The sequence below is a fragment of the Semicossyphus pulcher genome, unplaced genomic scaffold (genome assembly GCF_022749685.1).
Source record: "Semicossyphus pulcher isolate SPU_LCO1_2020_fin unplaced genomic scaffold, fSemPul1.0.p SCAF_16, whole genome shotgun sequence".
Taxonomy (NCBI): Eukaryota; Metazoa; Chordata; class Actinopteri; order Labriformes; family Labridae; genus Semicossyphus; species Semicossyphus pulcher.
The window spans coordinates 22,997,409-23,021,651 of record NW_027211670.1 but is presented as its reverse complement, the minus strand read 5'-3'; the positions used below and the strand labels follow the sequence as shown (position 1 = coordinate 23,021,651).

Sequence of the window (24,243 nt, the reverse complement as noted above, 5' to 3'; positions counted from 1 at the left end):
GACTCTTGAGCATTTTAGCATCTTTTAGCGCGTTGTTTTGATTCCACATCCCGCTCGCTCTCATTGCTTTCATTAGCCCTGTTAGCAGAGCTGATAGACATATTTAGCAACTAGCATGTGAACACAGGGGAGCATTTAGCAGCTATTGAGCCAGATGAGCTCCTTAGTAGGTGGAGGAGACCAAACACAGAGATAATAGAGAGTGAATATGTGACATTCATTTGTGAGCTAGCCAGAAATATGACTTAAAGAGGAGGTATTATGCTGTTTCACATTTTAAGACATATAATGTTACAATGTCCAGACTAAACGTGGGTGAAATCTGTAGGTAAAAGTATGTTCAACTCAGTCTGCACGCTGTGAATGCCAGGTTTCACACAGTTTTTTCACCAAGCTGCTCTTTGTGACATCACAAAATGCTTCGGAGAGCTGGCCAATCAGAAGAAAGCCGGCTTGTGGGGGCGGGGTTTCTTAAAGGGGCAGAGCTGACTGAGTCGTTTCAGGCAGAGGCTGTATGAGGGCCTGCACAGAGCACCAGTGTTTTTCTAACTGTAAATTATGCTAAGCTAATCCACAGGTATCACAGAGTGAAATATGAAGCTTGAAATTAGCATAATACCCCCCCTTTAAGATCAATGCTAATGTTGCACTATTTCTGCTAGATGTAGAAGAAGGCAGCTGATTGCTAACACGTTAAAACAAGTCAGGAAGTTAGATGACAGCGCTGTTTACAGCTCCTGTTGCTGCCATCTAGTGGCGAAAAATGTATGGGTGCAGCTTTAACAACCCTTGCATTAATTAGTTAATCCTGTAATCAGTAAGTGGTATCGGTATTTTCTACTTTTTCCAGTGTTGCCACAGTCGATGATAAATTGAGTCACTCTGAGCTATCTGAACATTTGAACATGGCGATAAAAGACTGAATAATTAACCAATCAACAAAGAAACATTGATAATAAGATCATAGATTGCAGCCTCAGTCCACTTTCTGCCACGTTTTTACTGTAAGTGAGACGATTTTAATGTAGCCAGTCAGGAATGGGACAGTAGACACAGCTGTAGTGGGCACAGCTGTGGTTTCATCTCTAACACCAGAGTGCTGTTCCTCGTCTCCGGATGTCATCAATGTTTTCAGTCTCAAATGTCACCTCTCTGTGCTGTTGTCATGTCAGGACCTCGGAGAGACGATCCGGATGCTCCTTCAGGGACCTGATTCACACCGCCCTGATCCAGTCATTCTGATTAAACTAAATGGCAGCTGTTATGTTGGGAAACTTGCGAAGACAAAATATTTATCTTGCCCCAGCCGCGCTAGAAAAACCTCCTTCCCTTTCCTGGGTTTTGTTGGTGGAGGTGTAGCAGGGCCCGTCATGGGAGGGGCGGGAGCCAGAGAGCTGCAGCAGTATTGATTTTGGGCTCGGCTTCCAAACACAGCGACAGAAGACTGGCTCAGAGATCCGGCTGCTGCTGCTCGCCCTGCCAACACGGGGAGCTGACATTTGTCCTATATGATCGCTCTCTGAAGCACTCATTATTCCTGTGGCCCGTTTCTCCTCTTCTCCTCCTTCAACCCCAAATTAGTTTGTTGTTTCCTTCTGGGTTTTCTTTTTCCGTCTCTTCAGGATTCATTACAAGTTTGATTAACAAACGTTTCTGTGAGATTTCTCCACCGTAAGTTTGTTTTTTTCTCTCTATATGAACTCATATTTTAATCCCAAATGGGTTTTTCTTATCAACAGAAAAAGACTCGAGAGCTTTGCAACAGTATATAAAAAATCAATTTGGCCAAAATGTCACTTGTGCCCTCTTGGCACTTGCTCTAAAGCACTCGAGGCTTCTCCTCCTTTTTTTCTCTTCTCTTTCCCACCATCCTCTTCTTGCCCTCCCCTTCCTCCTCCCCCTCTAAAGTCTGTAACAAAGCCAAAAGGCAGAGCCCAACTGACACTGCCAGTCACAGCTCTCACCACGCCTTGGTATACACACACACACACACACACAGGCATATATGTCACGCAAACGTCACCCACATGTATGTACAGCGTGTGCAGTGACCTGCCCGGGGCTCTGTGTGTGTGTTTGTACTTAAACAGCCCACGTTTGTGAATTTATTTGTGACTTGCAGTGTACCATCTCCTCCCCCTCTCTCTTTCGGAGCTATATATCATACGAAATGGCTGGAAATCTGCTATTTCCTGTGTCTCTGCGCTCTCTCCCTCAGCCCGCGCTGGTCTTGCAGGCACAGTATGGAAAAAGAACAAACTGTTCTGTCCTCGCGTTTAAAGCAGAAGAAGAAAGGCTTCAGGGAGAGAAAGCAGATTACAGAGAGAGCAGACCAAATACGGAAAATGTAGATCATGGAAGTTTATGTAACCTGTATACCTTCTAATGACGAAGCTAATTCTGTTCGGTTAAAGTCCGATTTAATTGATTTAAGCCGTGTTTATGTGCAGAAGTGAAGAGAATGAGTTTGAATATTTACCGTCATAATTCAACATAAAGAGCTCACTTTAGCTAAACTCAGAGACTGTATGTAGGAAGTGGGTGGAGCTGTCTTCAAGAACTTCAACCAAGTCGCCTTTTGGATTAATCCTAGACAGAGGATAGTGGATACAGTAAATAGTTAGCGTAGCGCATGCTAAGTCAGCAGCTTCCACTAGCACTAGCTAGCTTGCCTGGTTAGCAAAATGTTAGCCCGGATAATTATCTTGATGCAAATTGTGGCGGAAAACAAATACCTACAGGAAAAACATCTGGGCTGCAGGGTGGTGCAGTGGTTATTGTTCACAGCTGGAAGGTTACTGGTTCAAATCCCGGTTCAGACGTAGTGGGCTTTTCTGTGTGGGGTTCGCATGTTCTCCCCGTGCATGCGTGGCTTCCTCCCACAGTCCAAAGACACACGCTTGTTAGCGTCATTGGGTGACTCTTAAGTTGCCCGTAGGTGTGAATGTGAGCGCGTCTGTCTCTGTGTGTCAGCCCTCCAGGGTGTAACCCCGCCTCTCACCCTGTTTGACTCTAAATGGGAGCACAGTTTACTAAATGAACACCATACTGAATTAAAGAAGACGATAGCAGAGATGAATCATTTTCTCTTTAACTTCTGTGCACCTTTTTTCAGCCGGTGGAGTCGCCCCCTGCTGGCCACGAGAAAGAATACAGGCTTTAAGTTTCCTTGTCAGATGTTCAGTCTGTGGCTGAAGTTTACAGCTTGTACTAAAAGTCTGTTACGGAACCAAAAAACTTGTTTACAGCGTGAGACGGTTACAAGAAAAATAAGTAATTTTACTTTCTGCTTTTAAAAGAGATTTCAGCAAAGGGAGTGAAGCAGTTGCAGTGCTAGTCCTGTTTGGGAGCGGAGCCATACTGTGGGCGCGGTAGATTTTACTTAATATGTGTGGAATTTTCCTGGACTCGTCTGATGTTGTATAAGATGAAAAAGCTATGGACCATTTGAGGTGCTCTGTAGAGTTTTCCTATGAGGAAAAAAAATCGACATTCAGGGTTAATTTGTGTGCATCCTTGAGACCGGAAAAACATGTTGAGTGCGTTTTCCTCCTCGGAAAACATGTGCAAAGCCAATTATTTTAAATGTTTAAGTGGCGAGTTGTTTACATCGAGGTTTGCTGTTTTTCTTCTCTGCCTTAGCCGCCGTGCTGCTTCATTTCTCGATGTGTCATTTCAGCTGTCAATCACTGGACTGACTTGAGATGAAATCATGGCGTCCGCTTCCTTGTTACGAGACCTACTTGAGAATATATTGTGCTCCTGTGGGTCGAACGCTCCCTGAGATCCCTTTAACCTTTGCAGGAATGTACTGATTGTGTCGCGCTGCAGGTCAGGTGGTGCTGCATTGTTGCTCGACGACTGCAGAGAACTGGCTCCAACTGTATGTAAATGTCAAGATTATACTCGGGCGTCGTCATAACCAAAGCTAGACAGGCATTGTGCTCCTATCTAGCTCACTGTATACGCTTTAATTGTCTTACTGTCAAGAAGTCATATTTTGTATTGCATATATTATCTGCAAGCTAAACAGATACAACTGTAACTCACCAGTGAGTGTTTTTATTCAGTGGTTTTGATGTCATTTCTTGTTGTAGAGTTTAAGAACAGTTGATGGTTCCACCGCAAAAAGGTCAGCGTTAAAAAACAAGAAGAAAAAGCAATAATTTATGTAAAATATTACTTAAAATAAGCGAAATTATCAGCCAGCTGAAACATGAAATCACTTGCCAAGATTTTTCTATAACGGAAAAATACATAAAGTCAAAGAGCCCACAGATATCTTGAAATCAGCGTGTAGAGATTAAAACAAAAACATTTTGTGATAGAAAAGAAACAATTTAAGAGCTAAACTCTCAGTTTACAGGAAGATGTACTTAAAGCCCCCCTCCAGTGAGAATCCAGTGTTTAACCTTGTAAACATCTCCATGTGGTGTTCTTCATGTGCTACAAGACGTATCAGGGACAACATCAGCAGTCATCTCCATGGCTGAGCCTGTCTGCTTTCAAACTGCAGTGCACCAAGGACAGGCTGAACAACACGTTTTAAGATTGGCAGGGTTTGTGATGTCACAAACCTAAGGAGCCAATCCCGTTAATGGACGGGGCGATGCTATGCATATCATTATGTGTAACCTATGGCGACCACTTCAGCGATGCGCTAGCCAGTTGTAACTGTCATCGTCATTTTTGCAAACTCACTACTGACTACTAACATTACTACTACTGATTACTACATTTCAAGCTAGCTAAGTTTCAACCAGTTGCCGCTACATGACGGCAGAGACGTGTTTTGTTTTCATGCATGGGATGCGGTTGGCAATATGCATAGTGGGCGGGGCCTATGCTGATTCAGGAAGTTTTAATGAGGGAGAAGGAGGAGATGCCTTGGGAGGCGTATTTTGCAGAAACGTATTTAGCAGAAAAAACACTTCAGATACAATTTATTATTTCAAGAAGAGAGTTTTATACGTTTTAAAACACGACTGGAGCTGCTCTTTAAATTTAGAATCCAATTATGTTGCGATCGTCTTGTAATTAGGCAATATATCTCTGAAGTTAGAGAGAAAAATGTAATAATGTGCTCGAAATGAATAATTCAGACCAAATGTTAATGTACAAAAATGAAATGTCCCTGCCTAAATATAGAAATGAGTATAAGGCAAATCTACAAGTCAAACCTCGTCTTGAGGATGTAACAGAATCGTGCAGCAGTTTAAATGACAGATAGTGCGTCCCAGATATGGTAAATGTTCTGGATTGGTTCTGTCAGTCTATAGGAATATGTGATTACTGTGCTGCAGCGTGAGTTTGAATTCCCATTGGTTTAATATGTGAAGAGATGAAATAAGACATTCTGGCTTTGATAAAGCAGATTTTACTCGTCACAGTCAATCAAACTGTTTCTCAGAACCAACAAGTTATAATAACATCCATCCATTATGTATACCGCTTATCCTGTTCAGGGTCACGTGGGGGCGAGAGCCTATCCCAGCTGTCATTGGGCAGGAGGCGGGGCTACACCTGGACTGAAAGTCAGTCAACCACAGGGCTGACACATAGAGACAGACAACCCTTCACACCTCAGCTCTTCTAGCTGTGAGGCGACCGCACGAACCACTGCACCATGCAGCCTACTTATAACACCTTTTAGAGACCAAAATAAACATATGAATAAGCGTATACATTGTCTTGTTTTAACACATTTCTTAGAAGTTTTTCCGTACTTCAGCAGAAACGCTTCAGTCTCAAAGCTCGCAGCAGCGGTGATGATTAGAAGTGACATGCAGGGATGCAGGGACAGAGGATCCGAGCAGTAATGTGACTCTGAGGAGAGGACGATGCTCTAAAGTTGTTTCAGTGTGAGAGTAATAGGAAACCAGTGTGACACCCAGGAGGGCTGTGAGGAACAAAAACATATTACTCTGTCTAACCTTGTCCATGCTTCTGCTCCTGTCTTCAGGGTACATCCCCAGCTACCTCGAAAAGGATGAGCCATGTGTGGTGTGTGGCGACAAGGCCACAGGTTACCACTACCGCTGCATTACCTGCGAGGGCTGCAAGGTACACACACACACACACACACTCCCATAACGGCCGTAATATCTGTCAGAGAAGCTGATACGAGGCCTCTGAGGTCAGCCGCTTCTCCACACACAGCTGACACACGCTCATGCACACACACAAACAGTGGCTGACATCAAAGACATACTGAGCTCATAAACACATTGTGTACAGCCGCAGAGAGATGGATGACATGTTTGTGCAAAACCTGTCAGTCCAACACGTCAGCCCTCAGCCTCATATCAATTTCCGTCCCTGCTGTCAGTCAGCTGTAGCATCGGCCTGCTCCTGTTCCAGTTTAGCATGCGTTGATGTATAGGACGTATGTTTCAGTGGGCAGCTATTCATAGACATGAGACTGGTGCAAAAAAATGCAGCGATGTTTAAACTGTCGGGCTGCAAGTAACAATTATTTTAATAGATGAATCTGCAGGTTATCGTCATTTCCTGTCATCAGTGACAAAGACAACAATTCTTTACATTTAAGAGGCCAAAACCAGAAAGTCTTTGACGTATCTTTTGAATCAATTAACCTTTCAAACTATGTAATATAGACTCTTATACGCACATGTTAGTTTGCAATTTGTTCCACGAACCAATCAGAAGCTTTGTCTGTTTATACCCATGACTGTATATAAAGATGGACGACGCGTCTCCACCTCCTCTCGATGTACAAAATCGAAGCCAAAATACCCCCCGTGACGGCGCCATCTTGCCTCATTTGTACCCAGAGTGTGCACAGTAGAGCTCGGCTGGTGGAGCCACGGTATTGACGTCCCGGCCCTTCCTCCAAAACACACCTTTACCTTGTGGCCTTGCCGTGTTGGAGCCCTCAGGTGGGCTCAGTCTGCAGCAGAACAGCTTCTTGTGTCGGTCTGAAGCAGACATTCACGCTTATGGAAAGTTCAATGACTGTAGTGTTAGTGTTAGTTACGTCTCCTCTCGCCGTTCCTCCTCTACTCTGCTACTCGGGAACAGAACGCTGCAGGAGCCCCATTTGTCAACAGAGCTGTCAATCATGAGGCCACACCCACTTTTTATAGCATCGAATAACTTATTAAAAGTGTCATAAAAATGAACACTTGGACATTAATCAGCATGATAAGAACTAACTATAATGACAGAAACCATGTTTGAGACGTGTATTTTGATTTTATAGTTTGACTCGTGTCCCATCTGTTAACATGGAGGAGGCAGGCTTTATTACCTATACTGCAGCCTGTCAGCAGGGGGCGATAGAGAAGGTTTGGCTTCACTTTTAGGGAGCTGTCATGTCGTTTATCTATTTATACACGATATGTTTCATAACACAGTCTTATAGTGGAGGATTAATATATGCACACAAATTCGTTTCCAGCTTCGATTTGTTTAACTAACTCCTACACGACCTTCCAGCAATTACATTTCCTGGCTGTTAACATTTACACAGACGTGGTAGTAAGTCAGGTACGAACCAAATTAGAACAAATTCTAAATTAAAGATTTTATTTCTGAATTAGTTTCACTCAGAAGACGGAGCAGCCGAAGCAGACACGTCTCCCTGATGTTTTCCTTCCTTATTGTCAGGCTTCTCTCGTTCAGCGTCTGGCCTTCACTTCCTCAGTGTCCGCGCCTCTCTTTGTATACATTCCTCTCCTTCGTCGACAGACGGCCGTGACTGCTTCTCTACCTTTAACGTTTACCTGTCTATCCGTCCCCTCCCTTCATGTCTGCCTCCAGGGTTTCTTCCGTAGGACCATTCAAAAGAACCTCCACCCGTCCTACTCCTGTAAGTACGATGGCTGCTGCATCATCGACAAGATCACCCGCAACCAGTGTCAGCTCTGCCGCTTCAAGAAGTGCATTGCAGTGGGCATGGCCATGGATTGTGAGTGATGCACATTAAACACAAGAAAACAACATTCAAACAAAGATTATAAAATACAGACATTGTACAGAAGGTTTATATATAATTTGCATACCTTAGGCCACACTCAAACTAATTTCATGCCTCTTTTTTCCTCCTCCTCTCAGTGGTGCTGGACGACTCTAAGCGGGTGGCAAAGCGGCGGCTTATCGAGGAAAACAGGGAGCGACGCAAGAAGGAGGAAATAGTGAAAACTCTCCAGAACCGTCCAGAGCCCACCACGTCCGAGTGGGAGCTGATCCGCCTGGTGACCGAGGCCCACCGACACACCAACGCTCAGGGGTCCCAGTGGAAACAGAAGCGCAAATTCCTGGTAAGAGGACGTGAACATCAGTGTGTGCAGAGTGATTTACAGATTCATTCACTCATGAACAGTTTAAACATTTATAGTTGTGTATTTCTTTCATCAACATATTGAGATACAAAATAACTTACTATAAAGGTGGCACACAAATATAAGACGCAGTCTGGTTTTGGAGGTATCCCAGAGGGGAAAATGTTTCATATAGCTGTTTATTAATAAAAACATGTATACAAGTTATTTCAACACTTTTTCAATTTATTTTCATTTAAAACACAAATTATAGCATCTGTTTTTGCCATGTCGGATGTGCAATCCTGCTAGCTACTGGTGCTGTAGCTAGCGGTAGCTGGCAGCCTACGGCAACGTTGATTGTTGTGATGGTGGCGGCTGCACTGGCGATCATGCCGGTGACGAAGCGTTAGCAACTATCAAGCTTAAAACAGTGAGGAGAACACAAAACAGCACTGCGGCAGATTTTAAATAGGAGACGATGTAGCGGCTTGGACCTGGAAACAGTTTAATGCGGAGATGTGACATCACCACTAAACAACCGGCAGCATCTGGGTAAAATACCGTAACACTGGTAAATTGGTCGCACTAGTATAAAGGACGCAGCCCACTTTTAAGATGGAATAAAAATGTTTTAAAAGTGCGTCTTATACGCCAGACTTTACGGTAACTAAGCTTTAAACAGAACTGTTGTCTGCTTTTATTATATCAATAATAATAGTTAAACTACAGTCTCCTTTGTTTCTGTTGCATGCTGTTTTTCTTCAACTGATCCGTTTTAACTAATTCGTCCAAGCTACGTCATAGTCGGGGTGGAACAAAATATTGTTGCGGCAGTTTATCGTTGGCCTATTTCGTCGATATTATAATTTACAAATACGTGGCGCTTTAAACAGATGACTCCTCGCGGTGGTGACATGAATGAGGGTTAACGTGGGCGGAAATTAATTGGGTGAAGAAGAAGTTGCCTTTTTAGGGGCCTTTTGTGTTCTTCAGGTGATCAGACATTGTGATGTATCATTATTTAATTGTCTTGCATTTATTAATTATCGCAGAATCACTGTATCGTGATATCATCGTTATCGCGTATCGTGGGTTACGCTGCGATTCACACCCCGGCTTTGTAGACTCTTTCAACAGTCTTACCATCAATCAGCTAGCTTACGTTTGGCAAACTGAAAAGCTAAAGGCCTGTGGGCAATTATAGAGTTGTCATAGAACCTTTACAAGATGTTGATCTCTGACACATTGTTCAAGCAACTATCTCTCAGCATCTCAGCTGCAGGCGGGTAGAGCACAAAGGAACAACAGAAAGATCGTCTAGCCGCTTCACAAACACTTGAGAAGTAATTAACACCGCAGAATAGCAGCAACAGTTTGTCAGCACTGAGGTGCTTTGACTTTTACAACATGAACCTTTTTAAGTGTGAAAAACTCAACAAACAGGCACAGGGGTAATTAGTGCGTCTTTAGTGTTTGTCCCTGCTTTTAACCCCGTCACAGCCTCACTCCGGGACGTTATGGATTATGTTCTCACACTGAAATGTCAGACAAACGATAGGGTTTCGTTTAATCTGAGAGAGCTGAGGCTCTCTACTGTCAAAGAAGCTCCTCATGACTTTATCGCTCTGCGCTCCCCGCTGTCTCTTTCTGTTTCCGCGTCTCCCTCTTCCTGTGTCTTTATTCCTCAGTTCTTCAGCATTTGGGGGGTTTATTCATCCTAATCCTTCTGGGCTCTTAACCAGACCTAATTCCCTTCATAGTTTTCATTCACACCTCGCCTCTTCGCTTTAATCTCTCTCCCGTCTTTACTTCTTTGTTTCCTCCCTCACTGTCCCTCGTGCCTACCCTTACTTTCCCCTCTACTTTCCCCCGACTGTTTTTCTGTGAGCCTCCTCCTTATCTCAGCCAGCGCAAATCCTCCTTCATGAGCGCTCAGCTGAAAGTTGGCCGGGCATTGGCACTCAGTTTGTCTCTCTCAAACTGCCTTGCTGCTGCGCTCATTCTCAGATCCATCCGGGACGGGCCTGTCAGGGTGCTCCTGCTCGGTATCACTCCCCCCCCCTCCACTGACAGACACACTGACCTCAGGCTTTGGCACGAGATGATCTGCGGTGCTTTCCAAGTTTTTAGCAGTCGTTAACAGTTTCAAAGCAGCTCTAAACCGGAGCTCAAGGCCAGATCAGGGGGCTTTATGTAAAAAAAAAAAGGAGAAAACACAAGGGATCTGTGAGGTGTAGGTGGGCGTTAGATGTGTGAAATGTGGGGGGTTCATCTGGAAAGGGCTCGAAAGCACTTGTGGTGTAGTGGCAAGTATTGTGGTGGCAGTTACTAGGCAACAAGAAGGACGTGGCCGGCTGCGATTGGTAGGGGGACATGTGGGGATGATGTACGGGAGGAGGTGTGAAGCTTCAAACAGACGAGAAGAAGTTTGAGAATTTTGTTGGAGGAAAAAAAAAAATAACGAAGCCAAATTCGTACATTTTGTTTTGTGTGAAGCGCAATCATGAGCACTTCCTGTGAATCAAGAATTAAATGAAGTATGAGAGGAGGTTAAGGATGCTTTTAGAGATATTCAGCTGGAGAAATATATCTGTAATAACCCTACAAAGTTGCAGAAAGCAGCTCTCACAATAACCAGGACCTATTAGCATAGTAACCGGCGCTGCAGTGAAATGCAGCGTATCTGCTCCCTGAGCCGGGTTCATCTAAAAGGATAAACAGTTCTATTTCACACAGGCTTCACCCACTAACGGGGCTCTGGAGGCTGAAGCCGCTGAACCCTGAATATCTAAATTTCCATGCTAAGCCGACCAGGATGAGCCCTTTCAGTCCTGTGGGGACGGCAGCAGTGACATCGCTCCTCACGCACCCTCCCTCAGCTCACAAATGACTTCCCACTCGAGGGTGACTTTGCTGAATGATGCACTGATTGCATTGAGCTCTGCATCAAGTCAGGCGAAGGACTGCAGCCTTTAAGGTGAAGGGAAGGAACTTGTTAAATTCAGTATGTTGAGCAGTGTGTGTATCGGACTTGAATATATCTTAAAATCGAGCGGTAGATTTAAGATTAGAATTTTAGCAAGTCATCAACATTTAGATCTGTAAGAAGGACCTGGTGAGATGTTGGCAGGTCAGTGGAGTCAGCTCAGGGTCGTGTTCCTGGAAACTCTCAGTTTATTTTGGTCTAATGACTCGATACAAACTGTGGAAGTATCAATTCAAACTGGCCGAGCACGAGTCCACCTGATCAGCCGCGGTCTAAAGAGCCCGGTGGTTTATTTTTATTTCGCACAACTCCTTAAAACAAACAGCCACGTGACGTTAGAGCCTCGCGTGTCTTGCCCATATTATAATTTGGCTGAATGCTGCCGAGCCTCGGAGCTCTCCCAGCTCACACACTGGTCTGAGTTACGGTTACACAGTGTTCTCTCTCTCTCTCACTCTGCGGTCAGGCATCTGGAAAACGCTTCATCTCTGAGGTACACACAGTCACTTCATACAAACGTGTGTGTATAAGGAGTTCTAATTATCTGAGCCACGTTTGAATCACAAAATACTCTAAAATTATTCATATACAAAACCTTCTGATGCATAAACCCTTTTAACATTTACAGAACACTGTGTGTTCCTCGTACCAAATTAATTGTTACTGTTGTATTTCAAATGACTCATTTGTGTCGGTGTTGTATTATGGTATATGTATTTAAGTGTATTTTCATATCTGTAGTTTTATGATACTAAATGCTTTATTTTTTTATGACACTGGACACGTTAATGCTCAACTAGAGAGCAGAAATTTATTGAAAGCTATAAACACATCGGTTTCATGCTCTGCACTGGAACTACATTACATTACGTTACATTGTCCTTAGCAAATTAAATCAAATTAATCACAAAAAAGACTTAAATATATACAATATAGTAAAAAAAAAATGTAATTCTGTATGTTTTAATGTAAATATGAAATTTTTACAAGTTTTGTTCCTGAAACAGGCAAGAGAAAGTGCAAAGAAAAAATGCCTAAAGAGTGTCGTCATGTGCATAAATAATCAATTTATTCTATGTGCATATTGATCAAATTCAACTTTTTGTCATTAATTAATTCGTTTTTCTTTGAGCCTCAAAGCCTGACAGATATTTCAGTCAACCGATATTATTGTGCCGATATGAAGCTATCACAGATTTATCGATATCAGCAGATTTCTTGTCTGATGTGTGCTTACAAAACATGTCATCATGCCGTGTTCTTTTCTAGCAGAGTTCACTAGCAGTGATGGTCATGAATTTTGAATATTTGAATAGTCATTTATTCATAAAGAAAAGCAAAAAGTTCATGCGAATATTATCTCATCTTAAAATACTTTTTTTTTTTCATTGTCTTTACCGGCGCCTTGTTGTAATGCGATACGGTCATCTGAAAGCTGTTTGCTAACCGCCATTAATTACCAAGAGAAGAAGAAAGCATTAGTGCCAGACGCCGGGAAAGCGGGTGTGGCAGATTTGGAACCGGAGAGAAATGCAGAGACTGCAGGAGTTCTGTGTGGAAAAATAGTTTTCAGTGAATATTGAATCGTTTTTTTATAGGACAGCTGAAGAGAGACAGGAAATGTTGGGACCGAGAGTCGAACCTGCGTTATGGCCTCTATATATGGGGCGCCTGCTCTGCCAACTGAGCTAAACCAGCACTTCATGTCGTATAGTGTTTTTGCTTGAAACTACCACTCCATAGTTTATAATCCTCGCAGCACTGTCTGCAGCACGTGTAACAGAGCATCAAGGCTGAAGTTATTCACTTAAGAAAGAAGCAGTCACAAGTGTAACACTATAAATTCTCTAATATATACTTAAACCGGACGATATGTGACTGTTTGATAGTTCTTACCGTAACTTCTTACTGTCGATCAATCCTGCCAGTAAAGGTCAGTCCACACTTTTGTGCTCCGGGTCTTTTATTTAGTCTCCAGGCCAGGAGAAGCACAAACCCCGCTGGCAGCCTTTCAGATCATATAAATCTTCTTCTCAATGGGCTGTGAACTCATTAACTTTATCTGCACTCACTTGCTGTTAGTCTCAGGCAAACGTCTTACAAATCTGAGCGCTCAACCGGCTGGCCTGAAACGTTCCTCTCAGGTATTCAGAAGCTAAACTGTAAAAGAAAAATGTACTCATCAGAAACCTTCAGAGCGAGGAGGGCGTGTGGTTTCGGTGGCATGCGGACATTCGGAGTCAAAGACAGCAGCATTTTTTGAATTACATGCTCTCAGTGAAGCAGTCATGAGGTGATCTTATCGCCTTGTCATGACCTGTTCTGTGAAATGTGGTTATTATTACCAGATGATTCATATCGATATTCCCAAAAAGAAACACAACCTGAGGTTCAGATTTCTGTAGTTCATCTGTAATGAAGTGTTTTAGATGTTTGTGCACTTAGAACGTTTTCAAGCCAGGTATTTCTTCAATACCGAGAATATCGAGTCAAATCGATCAACACACCTGATATCACTTTATAGAATGTGACAGTTTATGTTACGGGACATCTTGAATTAAAGGGGGGGTATTATGCTAACTTCAAGCTCCATATTTCACTCTGTGATACCTGTGGAGTAGCTTAGCATCATTCATGTTTCTCACAGGAGCCCTCATACGTCCTCTGCCTGAAACCACTCCGTCAGCTCTGTCCCTTTAAGAAACCCCGCCCTATATTTCTGGCTAGCTCACAGATGAATGTCACATATTCAGTCTCTTTTATCTCTGTGTTTGGTCTCCTCCACCTACTAAGGAACACATCTGGCTCAATAGCTGCTAAATGCTCCCGTGTGTTCACATGCTAGTTAGCTAGCTAAATATGTGTGTCAGCTCTTCTGCTGAAAACAGGGCTAATGAAAGCAGTGAGAGCGAACCAAACCGGAAATTAGAGGAGGATGTGGAACCAAAACAAAGCGCTAAAAGATGCTAAAATGCTCAACACAACTTCGGCATAATACCCCCTCTTTAAAGACTCGTTCAGCAGCATAATACAACTAACTTTATCAGTCTAAGCTGCATCTTAACAATATACAGCATGGACCCAGTGTGAAGTTCGCAGCACAGCTGGTAAACCATCCATTTTGGTCAGCCACATTAGGATATCTTGGACCTCATTTCTCTTCTCGGGCTCTGCTGGAGCAAACTTTCCCGCATTAATCCATCTGATAAAAGGTCAAGCGTTGATCTCACCACATAAGTGATGAGACTGCAGGAAGAGAAAAGTTTCCCTCCTTTACTCCTCCAGATCTCGTAGTAGCCAATTCCCAGAGAGTTCAAGTCAAAGTCCAAATATGTGTTACCTCTGTGGAAGAAAAACAGTTTCTCCAGGAGCGATTAACCCACACTGAGCTTCACGCTGTCGTCCCTCAGTGTTTACGCGACCAGCCTGCACAGCAGCACAGACATAACTCTTCTCCAGCTCTGCGGGTGTGCCGTGGCTAAGTGTTCTCCCTCTATGCCACCCTGATGGCCATGTAGTTAATAAAACAAACATTAACAGTTGCTGGGAAATTACATTAGTCCATAACAACCCCCAGTAGGCCTGAGATCTGGAGAACATTCACAAAGGCACATTTATTTCTGTGCACGGCGTAATCACCACATTTGTCTGCGTTGGAGGAGGAGGAGGTCTCTGAGCTCCTGCAACACCTGAAGTATTGAGATTAAATCGCTTACATGTAAGAAGGATGGTTGGACACTCACTTTTAAATTAAATTAAAGTTTGTACAGCCTAAAGACCAGTTAGCAAAACGTTTAAATGTATTGCGTTATACTGAATTAAAAGTGTAAATTCATTTACATTTTCACTCTTGATATCTGGAAGGAAAAGAATTTCTGGAGGGGAAAATGTTCGTTGAAACTTCATTTCATAAGCAACAATGGTTACTGTAAGTCTCCATCAATCGTGTAAATCACTGATTTCACTGTGGAAAGTTTTCTTGGAGACGACTCTCTACTGAAGCAATCGTCCCTCCGAAATAGGGATGCGGAATTCAGCATTTTCTGTTACCGATTACTCGCCACAAGTAACAGTGGCGATAATCGGTAATTGTGGGAGGACACTTCCCGATTTAACCAGACGTCTATGGTTGGCTCCCTTTGTTACGGTTATAACTCTTGATTTTCCTGGCTGACGGTCGCTTTCCTTTTCAGACTGTTTGCTTCATCTGAGCGTCGAGTTTGTTTCTTTTTCTTTGGATTTTCACTTCTTGTTGAAGTTGTATCTGTAGTCATCCATCTTTTCTTTGTTTGTTCAGCCATAGTAGATTACTCGCAACACTTGCAGAGAGTGGAAAAGCAGCCACATAAAACCATGACTGAGCGTGTGGGCCATGCTCGTCGTTTAGTGCTCGTTTGCACCCCTACTCTGAAAACATGGTGACAAAGAAGTCTGTGGATATTCAGGATTCTTTGGAACACGTTGCCTTTGATCTCTGAGTCTTCTTGTTTCTTTGGAGTCGATGCATAAATCTCAAATACTTCCAAACCTTGACATATAAAACCAAAATAATCTTTGTGTCTCGATGCCTCTGGAGGTCGGCCAGGCCTGAAAATGTGTTTCTCCCCACAACCCTGTTAATGCATTTGAGTTAAAGACTCCGTCCTCACTTGTGTTATCTGTGTCAGTCGTGACTGGTGACCTGCAGATGAACCTGCGGCGGCTTAGTCCTGCGGTTTGTTTCCAAGCTTCTTCACTTGATACTGTGGCTCACACTCAGCGGCTCTGAACCTCAGCTGCTCTCTCGTCTCTCTCCTGAGAGATATCCTAGTGAAACTCTCGCTTTGTTTTGGCTCTCGCACCAGAAGAGTCGCAGTCCATCAAAGTTATTATTATGATAATATAAATTTTCCATAATTTCTCAGCAGAGTTGGCAAAGTTCACTCTGATCTACGTAATTCTCCTCCCTCTGGATTATGATTGATGGCTCTTTGTGTGAGGTGATTATTCCTGTATTTTTATCTCATCCCATTTATTGTGGAAGCCCAGACTGAATAAATAACTCCGGCCTCGACACAAGCTTTATTTTATTATTCACAGTCACAGCCCTGATTCACACAACCCACACATAAACATATGTATTACCGCTCTGCAGTTCCCCGCTGCAGTCCTCCTGGAAGTGCGCGTTATCTGTCTGCTGACATGTCCCATTCCTCTCACAGAGCGCGATCTGCCGTCCTTATCTGATATATTGGTTTTTAATTTGTCTCCCAAGGCAAGAAAGCACTTTGTAGAAAAGAGCAAATAAGGGTATAAAACCATTTTAGACTTTGCTGTTTCTCCGGCTTTATTTGAGTCTCAGCCCCACAACGCTGGAATCGATCCCTCTAATCTTATTTTATTCTTTGTGCTCTTCAATTCAAGAACAAACCCCCTAACTCTAAACTGTAACTTACTTCATCCCCTTTGTTCTTTCTTCTGCACAGCTCAGATATCACGGTATATCTACTTTCCTGTTCCATTCGAACTGTAAGGATGGCAGTATTCTCTGTATTCCTTACGTTTGACGAATCCAAAGACCAAAACCAGCGCTCGCTCTCTGAGTACTTCCCAGTCTGGTACCCTGTTTGCGTCACGCCGCTCTACTTATCTACGGAAAATCTTCAAGGCAGGTCACAAACTTTACTCAAGCAAGAGTAAAAGGTGCATTTGTTGGGGACTATTTGCAGCTGCGGATTAATAGGACAGCAGGACAGAGTATAGCCGCTTTCCCATTGCCCAAAAAACCCGCTAACACTCTGCTTTTTTGCTGAATGGGAAAGGTTACAATCGGCATTCAGACCCGGGTCGAATGACTCAGCGGTAGACCCGGGTAATTATCGCCTCGGCTCCGATCGGCATTGATGGGAACACAAAACCTGAGTCTCCGCCCCCTTTCCGGCGCGATGCTCTGCTCCGTCGGTAACTTCTGCGACTCCTCGTCATCTCAGCTACAAATTCCGCCCGTCTCCGTCCGAGCAGCGCTCGAACATCGTTCCAAATTCGTCGGCACCGAGTTTGATACACAGACTGATCGAGTAATAGATACAATAAAGACCTCACCACCGTAACATCTTCACTGTTACTAACCCTGTTTCGGGCGTGGTTTTGATGTCAGACGGTGACGCAGCAGAAAAGAGACCGACAGGAGGATACTTCACTGGCAATGGGAAAAGAGATAATCGAAATCTATAAGCGGGTCTTAAAAACCTGCGTCAACGCGCTGATTTCGGTGGGAAAGAGGTATATGTGGGATTGAGTTGAATAACTACAGTGTGTGTTGTGTGTATGTTGATGAAGAAAGATGGCACCCAGTGCAGCAGTGTGTTTCACTGATGTGTTTTTAATAGTTTTTGGACACACTTGGAGCTCTGAGAAGAATGATTTAAAGGTGATATTTATTACTCGGATCAGCTCTTTGTTATCTTTGGTCTTGTCTTGGGATTTGTTGATAAAAAGGGTTTCTTAAACACTTAAACTTTTCCTCTTTTCTAATTTATTATTCATGAGTAATGTCACTTCTGAGCGCGCTCTAATCCATCACCAACCTTTGTTCTCCCATGCAGCCAGAAAAAATCGGCCAGTCCCCGGTTGAGCCCACGTCAGAGGGAGACAAGGTGGACCTAGAGGCCTTCAGCGAGTTCACCAAGATCATCACTCCTGCCATCACCCGTGTGGTCGACTTTGCCAAAAAACTGCCCATGTTCTCTGAGGTGAGTGGTGGTTAATGGTGATAGGGATCAGAGGGCGAGCGTGGGAGTCTGACAGATACAAAGAAGTGAAACACGCAGCAGACGCAGCCAAGCTTCTTGTGAGTGTTAGTTTGGGAAATGAGTGATTTAGGAGACAGAGCTGTCCAGCAGAATTAGCGGTTCCTCTGTTGGAGGAGGACCAAAACAACATGTGGTGTAAAAGTTAGCAGCAATATTTACAACTTCACAGTGTACGGTGGAGAAAGACAAATGTATTGTGGAAAAAGTGTCAAAGAGATTTCATACATGAAAGGTTCTCTAAATCTTTGCAGTTCAGACCTCGCCGTGGCCAACAGTCCATTTTTATTTTGTGCATATCGGCAGCACAGCCTCAATGTTTGTATGAACACGAGATCAGTGCATCGAGGGCTCTAACCTCTGTACATCGAGGGCTCTAGCCTCTGTACATCGAGGGCTCTAACCTGTACATCGAGGGCTCTAACCTCTGTTCATCTAGGGCTCTAACCTCTGTTCATCTAGGGCTCTAACCTCTGTACATCGAGGGCTCTAACATGTACATCAAGGGCTCTAGCCTCTGTACATCGAGGACTCTAACCTCTGTACATCGAGGGCTCTAGCTTCTGTACATCGAGGACTCTAACCTCTGTACATCGAGGGCTCTAGCCTCTGTACATCGAGGGCTCTAACCTCTGTACATCGAGGGCTCTAACCTCTGTGCATCGAGGGCTCTAACCTCTGTTCATCTAGGGCTCTAACCTCTGTACATCGAGGGCTCTAACATGTACATCGAGGGCTCTAGCCTCTGTACATCGAGGGCTCTAGCCTCTGTACATCGAGGGCTGTAACCTCTGTACATCGAGGGCTCTAACCTCTGTACATCGAGGGCTCTAGCCTCTGTACATCGAGGGCTCTAGCTTCTGTACATCGAGGGCTGTAACCTCTGTACATCGAGGGCTCTAACCTCTACACATCGAGGGCTCTAACCTCTCTACATCGAGGGCTCTAGCTTCTGTACATCGAGGGCTGCAACCTCTCTACATTGAGGGCTCTGACCTCTACACATCGAGGGCTCTAACCTCCACACATCGAGGGCACCTGCTCTACCAACTGAGCTAAACCAGCGCCCCATTATGTCCTTTTAAACTGGAAATATTTTCTCTCTTGGGATAAATGGTAAAGATAATGGATGGATAGACATCTAGCAGATACAGAGCAAAATGAGCTTTAATATTGCAACCATAGATCATGTGGTTGACTGGCGATCAGTCCCATGCTACACCCCTCCATTTCTCACATCAACCAGGCCTGTATTTTTCCATCACTCTGCCGTCTGCACCAAAACAAAACCTCACTGGTGAAGGTAACGATAAAGGGCACGGGTTAATATCCTGATCACTTACACGCTGCATTAGAGCTCACGCTGTATGTCCTGCTCGTGTGTCTGCTCTGGAAAATCAACCCAGCGGCAGCTTCTGTATCTTCTGACAATCAGAGAAGCACTCGTGTCTGCCCCGCCTTAATTAGCAACATGTAATCATGTTTCTTACCCCTGCTGCTCGCAATGAGACCCCGCGTGATTGGATAATTATCAGGGTAGCTGAGGTATTGTCTAGGGCGACAGCTGCAGAGGATGTGTGTGTGCTCGTGTGTGCGTTAGAAAGTAAGAAAACTGAGAGTCTGGGAGAAGAGAAGAAAAGTTGTAATCCATTCTTGTATTTGAGATCATAAATCACAGATACTTTTGAAAGTAGAGGTCATCACTTTTTCTAATCAGCATATTATAATAATATTCACTTTATGATGGATTCTTGTATTCAAATGTGTGTAAATTAGAATAAATTCCTCATTCTGCCGCTGGATATCCAATTAATTACAAAGAATGTAAACAGAAGCCGACTTTTACTTCTGCAGACACTGAATCAGATAATCAGCCGTGTGTTATGTGTTATCTTTTATTCACTTTATAAAGATTATATTATGATAGAAACCCTTTCAGTCTAATGGAAGAGAACCTGTTTAGCCTCAATGAAATGTGTTCGTGCCGGCGTGGCGAATTAGTGATAAGACAGCACAAGAAACAAAGCCGGCCACTAGAAATTAAGCGAGCCCTCCAGGTATGAATTTACAAGCCGGTGAATGCCAATTAATCTCGTCAGCAGTCGAGAGCAGTGAAAGGAGAAACAAGCTTACATAAAGGTGAGATTTAATTCAGCTCACCAGAGTCTGTAGATTTAATCAAGCGGGCTTCAACCCAGAGATTCTAATATGCATGTAAATCAGGGCGTGTTAGTCATAATCTGTTTGCATCACTAGGACAAGAAAAAAGTGCTGCCACTTTTCAACCCTTCTTCATGCCTCTCCCACTTCCTGTCTCGTCCTCCGTACCACATCCGTGCCCTCCTTGCTTCTTTCTCTCCTGCCTTGCTCCTCTTATAATCGCTTCCTCCCGTCACTTGGCTGCAAAGGAGAAGCATTAGTTTGATACATCTCGAGCATACGAAGCAGCAACATAAGTAAAACCCAAATAGGACGTTCCAGTAAACAAGAATGGTAAAGTAATATTATGTCCGAATGATCCTTTAATAAAAGGTATAAAGAGCCTAAATTGGTTCCAAATGTATAAGAAGCGGGATCTTTTTACATTCACATATGGGTTCCGAGAAATGAATTCATGTTTGGGAATTTTGGATTTGCTTAACTTCCGACGAGATCATGCCGAGCATGTATCAACATCTGCATAATGCTTTCAATATGGTGACCTGGGGCCAGCGCTTACTTTCGGATAAGGGAAGGAAGAGTATTTCCTGCGACATTCAGTGCGTCCCCCGTCGTAGTAATAAGGATTCAGTATCAGCTAATGCAAGACATCCATCTCCGGCGAAGGCAGGCATATAATCGGCTGATATTCACCACGCTAATTGTTTTCTCTTCACTTGAAAACGGGACATTACTCATGTTCACGTCGCAGGAGGAATCGCGTCAGTGCTGTGGGGTGTTGTGCTCACCTTGTCAAGCCTCTGCGTCGCCTGCAGACGCCGCCCAGGGCGTAATGTGTTCAGGTTGTCTGTCCATCTGTCTTTGCATTCATCCGTTCCTGTTCTTATGAAGACAATACCTCAGGAAGACCTGGAGGGACTTTCTTTAAATTCAGCACAAACTTCCTCTTGAGCTCGAGGATGAACCGATAAGAATTTGGTGGTTAAAGGTCAGAGGTAAAGGTCAACATGAACCCACGTCTGCCCCGTTCTCTTTAACATATCTCAGCAACGCTCTGAGGGAATCACACTTTTATTTTGCTTTTATCCTTACAGTGATAATGTTGAAGATTTTCACTTAAGTATCTATCGCCGAATGAGGTAACACAATGGTGACTGAGCCTATGGCCCGCTGATGAAAGCCTTTGCATTTGCAGCATTACAGACCCAGCAGTGGTTGGTCTGCCAGAGAGAGTAGGCGGAGCTAAGCGGCTGCTTTTCCGCTCTCTGCAAGTGTTGAGAGTAAACAGTAATCTACTATGGCTGAACAAACAAAGAAAAGATGGATGACTACAGATACAACTTCAACAAGAAGTGAAAATCCAAAGAAGAAGAAACAAACTCGACGCTCAGATGAAGCAAACAGTCTGAAAAGGAAAGCGACCGTCAGCCAGGAAAATCAAGAGTTACAACCGGAGCCAACCGTGGACGTCACACATGCAGCACTGTCTGGATATCTGGGAAGTGTGCTCCCGCAATTATCGTTTGTCACCAGAGGTGCCGCCAAAGAGAGCGAAACTGAGATCTTCAAGATGATTACTTTAAAGAGATCTTCACCTTACCTCATTACTAACATCTCCCTTGTTATACCAGTGTGCAGAGAAAATAAGTTAGTAGAATCAGTAAGAAGAAATGATCATTTGTTGAAATTATCCACCGTCGTGTCCTCCTTCCTTCACGTCATCATTGTTCTATGGTATTGACAGCCTCGATATCTTTAGTTATGTTTGATATGCTCGATGTTTTAAAGATAAGAACATTAAACATTAACACATTTAAAATCTTTTTTTCTCCCCAGCTACCTTGTGAAGACCAGATCATCCTGCTGAAGGGCTGCTGCATGGAGATCATGTCGCTGCGAGCTGCCATGCGCTACGACCCCGAGAGCGAGACGCTAACGCTGAGCGGAGAGATGGCTGTGAAGCGAGAGCAGCTGAAGAACGGCGGGCTGGGTGTGGTGTCGGACGCCATCTTCGATCTGGGCAAGAGCCTGGCGCAGTTCAACCTGGACGACACGGAGGTGGCGCTGCTGCAGGGCGTGCTGCTCATGAGCTCAGGTTGTTGTTGACTTTATAACTTCTTTTTCTAAACGTTCAGGCTGCATCAGAGGAATAGTTTGAGGTTAATGTAATGTAAATGTATATTTTCAGTCCACTAGACACTTTTCCATAACTGTCTATATTCCTTTTCATTACCTGCTGCTTTACAGAGCATATATTGTCGCCTATTGTGAATCCAAATGTCATTATGGCTGCAGAGAAAAGTCCACTCACATATTCAGGTTTGAAAGGAGGAAATCTCAAACTCAACCAAGATGTGATTAAACAGCTTTGACTCCTGGACAGTCTATTGTAGAAAGTCTAACACATTCTGGTTTGAGGACACGTCTCGCATAATGTGCTGCGAGTTTAAAATGAGAGGATTCAAATAAAGAGAGCGTGCGTGTAATCCTGGCCCCTTTGCAAAAGAAGAGTTCTCAGTAGGGATGGACAATATCATCAGCACGTTATCGGTATCTGCTCATAATGGTTTGACAATGATATGTTGCCATCGGCAGATGTGTCATTTTTCTGCCAATAAAACAACGCCTTAATTTTGCCTAAATGCTCGATGAGTCCCCAAAAGAGCTCGACATGGGGCGTTGGTTTAGCTTAGTTGGTAGAGCACGTGCCACATGTGCGGAGGCTGCAGTCCTCGTCGCACCGATCGCAGGTTCGGCTCCCGGTCTGCCGATCATTTGGTGCGTGACGTCCCCCGCTCTCTCCACCCAACATTTCCTGTCTTTCGTCAGCTGTCCTGTCAATTAAAGGCAAAAAGCCCAAAAAATAATCTTTAAAAAAAAATAAAAGCAATGCACTCATGGCCAAAGCCGACGCTAACAGAGAGTAACACAAACATCGGTGCAAAACTAACTTACACCTTCATGGACGCACACACGATAAAAGTCCGTCGGCGACCACTGATGTCTCCGCAGTAGGTGCAGTAAACAAGTCCGGGCATGTCTCCCTCACTGCCGTGTTTTGGGGGGATGCTGCATTCAGGTGTGCTCAGAAACTTTTGTACAACGCCTCTTCTGTAAAGCAAGAAGAAGGGTACAAGATGTCGGCTTTATGGCAGTTTTTGGCCTCTACAATAAGAGTTGGCATGACATCAGTTCCACTACAGGGGAGACTTGATGTCCTCTGCAGTTTGGTGGAAAAAAACGTGCCGAATATATCGGTATTGAAATCGGCAAAAAGGGTTGGAAAATATCTGCATATCGCATGTCGAACATCCCCAGTTCTCAGGTTATCCAATATTTTCCAGGTTATTAGACAGTAAGACAAATATTAAATCCAGTCTATGAATGACAGCTTGGCAGAATATTAATATTTAAGAGCTAAAAACATAAAGACATGAGATATGCTTTTCTATAATTAAATACGATTCCTTCATCTAAGGAAGATTTGTCTTTGGCTTATTTTCATTTCTAAGACCTGCTCACAGCAAAATGTAAAACCTGCAGAGTTTGGCAGTGAATTCGATCTCCTCTCTCTGTGTGAACATTAATTAGGTTAACACTCTGAAATGTGAATAATAAAATAGTGTTTCTGCACTTCTGGCTGTCAAAAACAGATCTAAGATCTTTGTTAAATCTGCCAGTTTCATCTCTTTATTAAATTATTTACGACGTCTGTTACAGCTGCTCATAAGAGAGGATGAAAGCTTCGTCGTCTCAAAGATTCTGACTTGATTTTTATGGATTTTAAACATTTGGTAAAAGAAATATGCTTCAACGATAGTCCCGACAGTCGATCAGTAATTGTACATCACATCACATAAAGACGTTCAGTGGGCTAACTGAATGTTGTGTGTCTATGATTGCTTATTCACTCATTTTACATTGCTCTTCCTTCTTCCTCTCTTCTTCCACCTTTCCTTTTGTCCTTTCACCACGCCTCCGTAACCTTCCCTTCCTCCCTTCTTTCCTCCAAACTGTCTCCTCC

At 43.7% G+C, this 24,243-nt stretch overlaps 1 protein-coding gene across 2 annotated transcripts in view; it reads left to right on the top strand.

The window, feature by feature from the left end:
• Window positions 1–24,243, top strand: part of LOC138593428 (thyroid hormone receptor alpha-B) — a 152,945-nt gene that overhangs the window by 118,992 nt on the left and 9,710 nt on the right. For both annotated transcript variants that reach the window (XM_069664430.1, XM_069664431.1), the window contains 5 exons: window positions 5,963–6,063; window positions 7,783–7,930; window positions 8,077–8,282; window positions 17,856–18,002; window positions 22,056–22,314. In XM_069664430.1, coding sequence (XP_069520531.1) covers window positions 5,963–6,063; window positions 7,783–7,930; window positions 8,077–8,282; window positions 17,856–18,002; window positions 22,056–22,314 — 861 coding nt within the window. The remainder of the gene's footprint in view (window positions 1–5,962; window positions 6,064–7,782; window positions 7,931–8,076; window positions 8,283–17,855; window positions 18,003–22,055; window positions 22,315–24,243) is intronic.